Source organism: Pseudonaja textilis, chromosome 13, assembly GCF_049901715.1.
Source record: "Pseudonaja textilis isolate UNSWEBS1 chromosome 13, rPseTex1.2, whole genome shotgun sequence".
NCBI classification, from domain to species: Eukaryota; Metazoa; Chordata; class Lepidosauria; order Squamata; family Elapidae; genus Pseudonaja; species Pseudonaja textilis.
Genome location: NC_142002.1, coordinates 16,130,678 through 16,141,739, shown reverse-complemented (window position 1 = coordinate 16,141,739; position 11,062 = coordinate 16,130,678). Strand labels below are relative to the sequence as shown.

The 11,062-nt window shown below is 42.6% G+C and overlaps 1 protein-coding gene across 1 annotated transcript; it reads right to left on the bottom strand.

Moving 5' to 3' along the window:
* Positions 1 to 1,253: 1,253 nt before the first annotated feature.
* Positions 1,254 to 8,233, bottom strand: B2M (beta-2-microglobulin). Its single transcript, XM_026709657.2, has 4 exons — positions 7,953 to 8,233; positions 3,406 to 3,684; positions 2,678 to 2,714; positions 1,254 to 1,788 (listed from the first exon to the last, which is right to left on the bottom strand). Exons 1-3 carry the CDS (start codon positions 8,023 to 8,025, stop codon positions 2,701 to 2,703), a joined length of 366 nt encoding a protein of 121 aa, XP_026565442.1. The 5' UTR covers positions 8,026 to 8,233; the 3' UTR covers positions 1,254 to 1,788; positions 2,678 to 2,700.
* Between the last annotated feature and the right edge of the window lie 2,829 nt (positions 8,234 to 11,062).

Genomic DNA, 11,062 nt, shown 5'->3' with positions numbered 1-11,062 from the left:
TAAAATGAGGACCCAGATTGTTGGAGGAAAGAGATTGATTCTGTAAACCGCTTAGAGGGCTGTAAAGCACCATGAAGGGGATGTAAGCGTCATGCCCCTGGTGGAGACGGACTCTGAGGGAGAGGAGGAACAGCCCACAGGGAGTAGAAGTGTGGCTCTGGAGGTTGTGGAGGAGGCTGGGGAAGGGCAGAGGCTGGCTGGGCAGTCAGAGGAGGACCCAGGCCCATCCCCTATCCATCCTAGGGCACGCAGGGAGGAGAGGCCCTTGATCCTCTTCATGGGCTGCAGCTGTGACAACTGAATAAGAGAACAGACCTGCGTACGTGCGAGAGCTGGAAACAAAGCGTGGAAATATCTCGTTTATTGTTCCTCTGTCAGTCTGGCATCCTTCCCAGTCTGTGTTCTGATATCTGTGGAGTCTTCAAGTCCTTATCTTGCCTGGTTTATGCTGTTTTTTTAACCCCTTTGTAACTTATAGGCATTTTTAGTTTAAACGGCATTTCTGTCAGCCTTCATGATCTTCTTCCTTTGCTTTGCTTCTTTCTGGCTGTCATGAGTAGCGGGGGGTGGAAGAGGGAAAAGTATGGGAAGTGAGCTGGAGGTGTTACTAACATTGTGTGAACTGGGGAGGGTTTCTATTTCTTGCTTAGCTTTCTCTTCTCTGCGCAACTGCAAACCTTTATCTGAGTAAGCCACGGTCAACTAATCATCACCACCTGGAGATGTCCACATGATGAGGTTCACAACTTTTCACTGGAAGAACCGTTTGAACTATTGGGGGTGGGAACATTTCAATCCCTTGATATATGTGATGTACGTGCCTATTTCCTCAGATTCACAATTCTCTTATTGCTACCACTTCCAGTAAAAGATATCTTTTCTCTAATTACAAGAGTCTAAGTATTTCTTTCTTGGATTTTGAACGGAGCACCAGCTGACATTATTCTGAATCTGAGGAAATAGGCACGTACATCACATATATCAAGGGACTGACAATTTCCTCCTTCTTGTAAATGCTCATGTGGGAGTTTTTTGTCTCCAGTCAAGGATATTCAGAGCTTGGAAGCAAAGTGAAGGAATAAAAGGGGCTTTACCTGTTTTTTTGCGACTGTGTTTATTTTGTATCCCACCCTGGGTCATCACAATAAGTCTATGTGCTATTGTTATTACTATGTAGCCTAATATTTTATTGTAAACTACTTTTGAGGGGTTTCACTCAATCACTCAAAGCCACAAAGAACTTCCGAAGAAAACATTGTTAAACAACTTTTATTGAAGGTATGCATACATTAGTGGAGGAGCATATATGTTGGGTAAGACTGAGCTAATCTATCAGGTAGCAGTTTATAAAAGGAAACTTTATCATTTTTAGAAAATTCCATTCTTCCATTCTTATCTCTGCAATAACAAAAGAAAATACTCTTAACTCCTAAAAGATTTAACATAGCAATAAAGCGAAAGTAATACTTTTCAAACAGATTGATTGATCAGCCATATTTAGGAAATCCCTCCCTCCCTCAGAGTAGACTCTATAAGACTGTGACTCTATATTTATGGTGATGACTCCATATGGACTATGACTCTAAATATAGAAAACTTTTTAAAAAATCATGAGGCCTCAAATCCTGATTTATAGAAACACGCGATGTCCATCTTTGATCCATTCCTGAAAATGCATTGCCTTAAAAAGTTGAAATGGGAGATCTTCAGTCAGCGATAAGCAGAAATAGTTTTCGAAGTCATTCATAAACCGCATCAGCAGAAATAGTAAAGTATAATTCATCAAATCTGGGGGGAGGGGAAAGATTATTTTTACATTAAAAAAACAAGAAATGTGGTACAATACACTATAGACTGGATCGGAAAATCAAATAAATTGATTTTTGTACCTGTGTTTGAGTCTCTCTTAACAGGGCTATATTGAAAATATAAAAACATGCAAACATAGGGAAAGTACTTTTAAAACTATTGCAAGAGTTGTTCAGGGCTCTTGTAAGGATCACCAAAAGATTGTGCAAGGTGTTTTCAACTCTTCTGCTCCCCAAACCTGGCTAAATTATCCAAAATTGAATAAAGTTGGTTTTTCTTTGAGTAAGGACACATGACTGATGAAGCTTCCTAGATGAGAAGCAAAACATCTCAGATTAACTAAGGTTGGTCTAGTTGCCACGTTTTAATCTTTTTGGACACATGAACCCATAACCCAATCACAGCAGGGACTGTGTTTTACCTACAGTGGGTAAAAAGGACTTTTTGATAAGCAGGTAATGAAGGCAGCTCCGCTTTAAAGTACAGAAGAGATATTAATTATGATTATTTTGGTTGTCGTGTTCTATGCTTTTTCACAGTGTATCATATGGATTCTGCACACACATGCACACCTATACATGTATTCCAGCAGGGGAATTCTGGGAGTTAAACTCGGCCCCTTTAAGATGTGTGGACTTCGAGTAACACTGGTCTGAAACATCAGCTTTCTTCTTCTTTTTACAGGTCTCTTTCCTGGTGAAAACTGCTTAAACATGTTGGTTCTCTAGTTTCGTTTCCTTACTGCTTTGTCTTTTGTGACAGCAAGCTGATATTTTACTGCCTGAGTAATAATACGACCCATTAAAATAATGCACACACTTCCGTGTTTCCCGTGAAGTATGTTTTTCCTGAAACGGCCATCTCTTACCTTGTTTGCTGGAGATTACTGGATTAGTAGTTCTGTTCTGTGGAACACAAAGAAAATAAACTTTCAGCACGTATTTCTTGAAATACATATCAAATCATTGGGGGCCTGCAGATTCTAAGCTAATATTTTGCTTCTGTTTTGCACGCTCAACATGAAATTCACCTCCTAACTTTTTATTTTTTTGTCTTAAATTGTTAAAAACAACCTTTCTGGCAGCATTTTCTATCAAGGCTTTTTTTAAAAAATGAGTTAGCCTTTTTCAGAGGAACCTCAAGAAAAATCGTCTTAAAGGAAAAAAAAGTGACGTAGGGAAGAACAGAATCCAGCAGTAGCACATCGATCCACAATAACAGATTCCTTTTCATGATGTTTATAAGAATGGTTGGGAATTGGGCAGTATAAAAGTTTAATCCATAATAATAAAAACAATCAGACTTAACGAACTTATTGTATTTCCTTTTTTTAAAGAAACATGTCTACTGAAATTCTAAGATACAGAACAGGGAAATACGCATTTATCACCTGCAGAGCTCTATTATTATACCCCATGACAATAAAATAGAAGTAGCTCCTGCATTGCCTGTTTTACGTCTGCTCAACTATCAAAGGCTGAAAAAATAAGCCATGGCGTCCAAAGCTGACACTATTCCTGTTTCAGGAAGTAAAGGAAGGAAGGGGGAGGGGAAAAAAAAAAGAAACGGAAGAGAAAGTCAAGTCAAAGTAGTTACCCCATTTCACAATCTGGGGTTCGCGGAACGCCTGGTGTTCCACTCTGCACAAATATTCATCTTTTCCATTGGGAACCACCGAAACGTGAGCCAGAAGCTGGAAGGTCCAATCTTCCTTGAAAGAGAGGTCGGACCGCTGGACGCCGGGAATTTCAACGTTGTTCTTCAGAAGAGTAACGTTGATCTTGGGAGGGTGGAAACCCTCCACAAAGCAGTGCAAGGTGTTCTCCTTGCCGATGGATTCAGGGTGGCGGGAATAGACTTGCACTTTAGGAACCTCTAAAGGTTGAGCAGGGGAAAAAGAAAAAAAAAATAAGAGATGTTGTTGTAAATCCCGGTCATCTGGCCCCTATTGACTCCACCATGCCCAGAGGGCCTTGAGATAAGAATTTTTGTAATTCAGAAATGAATGAGCTGGAAGGGACCTTGGAGGTCTTCTAGTCCAGCCCTCTGCTCAAGCAGGAGATCCTAGACCATCACAGACAAATGGCTGTCCGGTCTCTTCTTAAAAACTCCAATGGTGGAGCACCCATAACCTCTGAAGTCAAGCCATTCCACTGGTTAATTGTCCTCACTCTTAGAAAGTTTCTCCTTCATTCCAGGTTGCTTCTCTGTCAGCGTTCCAGCCAACCTCCATTCCAATCCATAACTCCGAGACAAACATTATCTCAAAGGTACCTTTATTTGGACAGTAAACTGGCACATCTGTGGAATCCCAAATCTGAACGTTTTCGGGCTTCCTTGCAATATTTAAGACTACAAATCCATCCCCCGCTTGGCCGTCATCACATCACATGGCCCCATCACGATCCATCCTAAAGTAAGATCCTTATTTCATCCTGCGCCATACTCAATGACCTTGAACTAACGAAAGAATTTTATTTGGTCTACTCAGAGCTACTCAACTGAAACCTTCCTTCTCTCACTTTCTCAGGCTTGTGGCAGCATGGAAGCATCGGATCTCAATATGGCTTCCAAAGCTGGCACTTTCCTTGATGAGTTTCCAACCAATAGATTTGGTCCTCCGATGCTGCTTCCGGAGAGAACATGATTTCCAACAGCTGATCTACCCAGGTAGCTTCAGGCAAGCAATGCACAATAACTGGGCCACCTCTTTAGAAAAGATAAAGGGGGACTTTTTAAAAAAGAAAAGAAAAAAGCCAAGACGTGAGTTCCCAAATGCATCCTTTGGCCACAAGCAGGATTCTCCTGGCTCGGTATAGGTGGCCCTCAACATACAACCATAATTGTGGTTGCTAAGCCATGCAGTCCTTAATCAAATTATCACATGACCAGACCCAATTTTTATTACCATTTTTATTATGGTCGTTAAGTGAATCAGAAGCAGGCTGGGAATTAAGATCATGCAGGGTGGATAAAAATCTATTTTTTAAAAATATATATATATAGTTTTTATTTTTATCAAATTAATTTTAATAAAATGCTTTTGGGGTAAAAATCTATCCAAAGATAGTTTTCTATTTAAGATATATTCATAATTTAGTTTATTCGGCATGAAATGGAGCTTAGTTCTGTAGCACGAGGCTGTATATCCTGCAATATTGAGACTGTCGCTGAGTCAACCGCAGCTCAGAGGAGCTGCTGCAGGATGGTTGCTCTTTAAAAATTATGATTTAAATCAGGGGTGTCCAACCTTTCACCTTCCCTGGGCCACATTAGAAGATGAAAATTTGGTTTGGGCCGCACATAAAATAAAATAACAGTAACGATACCTGATCATCAAAAAAAACCATAGAAAACATAGTTAACATATTAAATTTATTTGGAAATGAAGTTAGTGAGATGTTTTTATTATTAATTATTTATTAAAAATTACTTATTTTTTATCACAGTTTTTTTATCACGGTTTTTTTATCACGGTTTATTTTCTGGCCAAATTTTGCGGGGGAGAAAGCTCGCCCGCCTGCGCCTACCTCTCCTCCTGCAAATGGCCCGGCTGGATGAGGCAGGACTGGAAGGCAGAAGCAGCAGCAGTGGCGGGGGCAGAAGCAGCGGCGGGGGCAGTGGCGGCGGGGGCAGAGGCAGCAGCGGTGGCGGGGGCAGAAGCGGAGGCAGCGGGGGCAGAAGCGGCAGCGACGGCAGGGGCAGAAGCGGCGGGGGCAGAAGCGGCAGCGATGGCGGTGGTGGCAACAGCAGGAGGTGGCGCTCTGACGGCGCCTGCTTTTTCTGTTGCTGCTTGGCCTGGCGCTCGCCTCACCCTGCCTCGCGCCTGCTTCTCCTCCTCCTCCTCGCTGGCTCTGGCACGAAGGTTGGGGTGGGCACTGGGCCGCATTACAAGGTGACCTGGGCCGCATGCGGCCCTTGGGCCGCAGGTTGGACAAGCCTGATTTAAATCAAGTTGATTTAAATCAAGCCTTTTTACTAGTGATTTAAATGGTGATTTAAATCAAAGCCACCCTGCCATCATTGTAATGGTGATCACAAAGGTTGTGTGAGAGATGTGTTGTAAATCTCATCCCCACCTCCAATTCTGGGAGGACAAAGAATAAATAAAAGTGCAAAGGACATTTTAGGGCAATTTTTTTTTTTCCAATGTGGCAACTTTTAAAATGTGTGGACTTCAACTCCCAGAATTTCTCGATCAGCATGTTGGCTGAGGAAACTCTGTAACTTGAAACCCACACATATTATAAAGTTCCCGAGTTTAAAAAAAAAACAAAACAATGATTTTTTTAGAACAAACAAAATGTTTCTTCCTTTTTTTTTATTTTCACACTTTTAAAAGCTCTTTTGAAAGCATTATTGTTGTTGTTTTCATTGACAACGTATCCATCACAATTATCTTTGTGTTTTGTTCTTCTGCTTTTTCTATTTCTAGGATAGAAAGCAGGAGGTCTTGAGTTCGAGTTTCGGTCTCAGCTATGAAAGCCAGCTGGATGACTTTGGGCAGGGGACAGGGAGTTCTAGTCCCGCCTTAGGCATGAAAGACAGTTGAGTGATTTTTGGACCAGGGCCAAAGGGTCACAGCTCATACCCCCTCACAAGGTTGTCGTTGTGGTGGGGAGGAAGAAAGCGTGTGGGATATGTTCATCACCTTGAGTCCTTTGTAAAAATAATAAATAAATATAGTATTTATTAAATAAATAAATATAAATAAATTATAAATAAATATATTTAAAGCAAAAGGAAAAAAATACGTTCGTCAAGTGTCAAAAATTGACAGCCCAAGCTTCTTTTCACTATTAATTTCTCAGATTCTTAAGTTTTCCTCTACTTTCCTAAATCTAGCAACTCCTGCGAAGCTAGAAGAAGATGTCATGGCTATTTTATTTTACGAGATGCACCATATCAGAAAACCTCTTTCCAGCACATCAAGGTCCCTTTCAAATCAAAGCAACTACTTGCTACTCAAGTCTTTCCCTTCTTCCCTTCTGCATTTCGGGCACTGAGCCCCACAACTAAATCAAAAACATAGCCAAGCGAAGAAAACCAAGTGAAGTTTAGAACAAAAGACAACAAGATGGCAGCCATCACAGGCTTCCGTGATCCACACCCATCAGAACTGCTGGGGAAAAATAGATTTTTATTGTTTTGGAATAGTTTAAGGCCATCTTGTGAAGTTTAGGCAGTTTTAAAACGCAATAAACATTGGAGAATAAACAAAGAGAACCCCTCCCATTTCCTTATACAATCAACAGAAATAGGAATTTTAAAAAACGGAATTCAATTCAATTCTTATTATTCTTCCAACCAGATCTGTTCCCCCGGCACAGGCATTACAAGGGAGTCAAAGGTTTCTTTTGACTTCCTAGATTATTTGTAAGAATAATAAAGGCAGAAATAAGATTATACCAGGCCACAGAAAGGGAAGGAAGAAGCCTCTGCTCAACTCCTTAAGACTACAACACCCATCTTCCTGCAAACCACCGAGCTAACCCAGGGCAGACCCAGGAGAGCAAATTTAATTTCCTAGATTATTTGTTTAAAAAATAATTAAAGGTGATTTATCCGTAAATAAGATTATACAAGGCTACAGAAAGGGAGGTAAGAAGTCTCATCTGATCTCAACATTATAACCCCCGTCTTCCGGCAATCTGCTGTGCTAACCCGGGACAGTCTCGGGAAAGGCAAATTTAATTTCCTAGATTATTGGTGAAAAAAATAATAATAAAAGCAAGATATAACCGAAGTAAGATTATACAAGGCCACAGAAAGAGAAGTAAGAAGTCTGCGCCGATCTCCTTATGGTTCCAAGTTCTGTCTTCCCGCAAACCTCTGGGCTAACCCGGGACAGACCCAGGAGAGGCAAACCCACCTTCAACTCCGCAAAGTCCCTGCGAGTTTCGGGGTCCAGACCCTTCTCTCCTTCTCACCCCCATCCCACCCACCCACGGGCTGGGCTAGAAGCTCCTGAAGAAATGCAACCAACAATAGAAAGGGGGCGCGGGGGGGGGGAACCCATCTTAAGCACAGCAACTTCTCAAGTCACCCGTTTCTAACCCGGGTCAGAAAGGAGACAGGACAGGAGAACCAGCGGCCGGAGCGCCGAAATTCGCAATTGCGAGAAGCAGAAAAGAGGCTCTTACTTTCCGTGGCTTCCGTGGGAACGGAGACCCACACCAATACGACGCACCAGAGGAAAAGCTCTTTGAAAGCCATCGTTGTCGTTGTTGGTTGGCGTTGCTTTTATTGCAGCCGCACAAGAACCGTCCGCGCACCTCAGCCCACAACAGCAAAGTGACTTGCGGAGCTGGGGAACTACGCCTGAAAAAAAAAGCGGGGGAAAGAATCTGTGTCTGGTCCAATCAAAAAATCGAACGGGCCGTGTCGTCACTGGTAGCTAGGCACGAGGCTTCCCGCCGACGTCTGCTCAAGCGGTTCGGGACTTTCCAACGCACGCGCACTTCTGCCCGAGGCGGCTTCCACTTTCGTTTTCTCGCTGCTGGGAAGGCGAGGCTGATTTCTGAGAAACGCTGCTCGGCTATCAACAAGGGGGGGAACGTGGGAAGGGGGGTGCGGATCGCGCTGGAAGACCCGAAAGGGGGTTGCAGCAGTTGGTACGGGCCAATGGAGGGAAAAGATCCCGGGTGTGTGTCCCAAAGGTGCTTTCTTTCTTTCTTTTTGCTTTGAGGCAAGTGGACTTTCTGGGTTTTCTTTGAAGGCGTTTCGCTTCTCATCCAAGGAGCTTCTTCAGCTTCTTCCCCACCGTCCAGCCGGAGCTGAAGAAGCTTCTTGGACGAGAAGCAAAACGCCTTCAAAGAAAACGTTGGAAACTCATCCAAGGAGACAGAAGCAACCCAGAACTAAAGAGAAATTTTCTGACAGGGAGAGCAATTCGAATGACTTCCCTCAGTGCTCCATCACTGGAGGTTTTTAAGAAGAGACTGGATATCTGTTTGTCTGAATTGATATAGTGTGTCTTGCTTGAGCAGTGGGTTGGACTAGAAGACCTCCAAAGGTCCCTTCCAGCTGTTACTCTATTCTATTCCTAATTCTATTTTCTATTCTATCATTTCAATATTCTATTCTCTATTTTCTATTCTATATTCTATTCCATTCATTTCTATTTTATCCTATCTTATTAATTATATTCTATTCATTTCCATCCTATCTATTCTATTCCGTTCATTTCTATCCATTGCTATTCTGTTTTATCCTAACCCATTAATGATATTCTATTCATTTCTGTCCTATCCTGTTCTATATTTTATTCTATATCTATTCTATTCTTAACCAGAAAGTCCACTTGCCTCTTGGGAAAAAAAGAAAAGAAACATCTTTGGAAGAACCATGACCTGGATGTGACTGAGAATCTCCATAGACATCTCGGATGTTGTTCCAGAAAAAAAATATGGTGGAATCGCTGCAGTTGATTGACTTCGTTAGGGCCCAGTTCCTTTTTAATCTGTTGGCAGATTCTTTTCATCTGGAGAGCTCGGGGATTTCCTAGAATAAATGTATAACCCTGATTTTTGCTCTCTGACAAACTGGTTTGAGCCTGTTTGGCTGCAATAGCCGTTTCAAAAGCAGCTTTAAATATATATAACGTTTGTGAAAGTTATCTGAGTTCATAATTCTAAACAGAGGCCGGTGTATCCCAAAGCTGCATAATCTGGGTTTTGGTTATTTTCCATGCATCATCTGACATCCAAATGCACAAAATACAAGAGGCTCTTGACTTAAAACCACAACGGGGAGAGGACTTTTTACTATACTAAGCAAGATGGTTGTTGAAATGAGTTGTGTCTAACTTTACAACTTCTTATGCCATTGTGAGAAAGTGTCCTTTTTATGACTCAAATCTCATGTTGAAAGATAGATTATGTCCTTGGAGTAAGGGAGTGCAGTACCAGGCATAGGCCTTTGAAGCGCTGGGAATTATCACACTTTTTGGAATGTCTTTGAAATGCCAGATACCGGGTAAGAAAGTGTTTGTTATGTGCTGGGTACCAAAAAGATAATAAAATGTAACTTGTATCCTGAAAGATGTATTGTAAATCAAGCCATTTGTATACTGTGTGTGTGTGTGTGTGTGTGTGTGTGTAGTTTTAGAGTATAAAAGTAGAGCGAAAGCTATGCTTTTGGTTCCTCCCAGCTGCCAAGGGTGGAACCCATCTGCAGATGTATATCCAATAAAGCCTTTTTCCTTGGATCAACTTTGAATCCTGGTGGTTTTTCTTTAGCCACAATCTCACAATTTGGGGGCTCGTCCGGGATCCTCGACGGTGGTCGACTGGAAAGCGGGGACCAGGTAAGAGAGTGGCCACAACCTCCCATTGAGAGGCACCTCTCCCCGAATTCGGTCAGACTCCCGAGGTGACTTTGAATCCAGACGGTCCTTGGAAAAAGAACTGAGACGAAATGCCGGCTGAGAGTTTGTGAAATCGATCTGAGTTGGGGACGCCCACACATCCTTTGACTGCGGAGAGTCCAGGAGTGATCAGATCAGGTAAACTTTGTTCCTTTCATTTGTAGCCCAAAAGAGAAAGATCCTTAAACTCCCTGGGGGAATCCAGCGCCTGCTGGAGGATCGGGACTATGAGACTGGAAGAAAGAGGTCCTTAAACTCTCTGGGAGAATCCAGCGCTTGCTGGAGGACTGGGACTGGTGAGTCAAGGCTCTGGGAGCCTGAAAGAATAGAGATGGGAAAGGGACAAAGTGAGGGTCTTGGAGACCTGGAAGAAGCCTGTCTGGGACAGGGAAGATTTGACAATGGCAGAAAACCTATTCCGGTAGATTCGCCCCTGGGACAACTACTTAAGCAGTGGTTCTCCCCGAATCTGAAGGAATTCACCAGACGTCTCGAAAAGAAAAACATGATTTATCTTTGTCGAGATAGATGGCCAAAATATCCTCTGATTGATCCTAAATTTCCATATCACTGGAGTCCTGAGGGGGAAACCAGTACCTATTGGATGACCCAATTGCGAGACTATATTCTCCAACACAAAATGACCACCCAAATTGCATGTGAAATTTGCAACAGGAGGGCAATGAAAGCGAGATGGATGATTGGCTTCAGAGTCCGCCACCCTCAAATCCTAACTTGAACAATGTTCCAGCGGCCCCGCCATTGCCGGCGCCACAACCCCCTCCTCAGCCGCCTTATCCGTGGCTGAGAAAAGAAGTGGAACAGTTGAGAAGAGATGTTCAAAATTTTCCCTTCAGCCAAAACCTGAAGTGGATGCATTTCCTC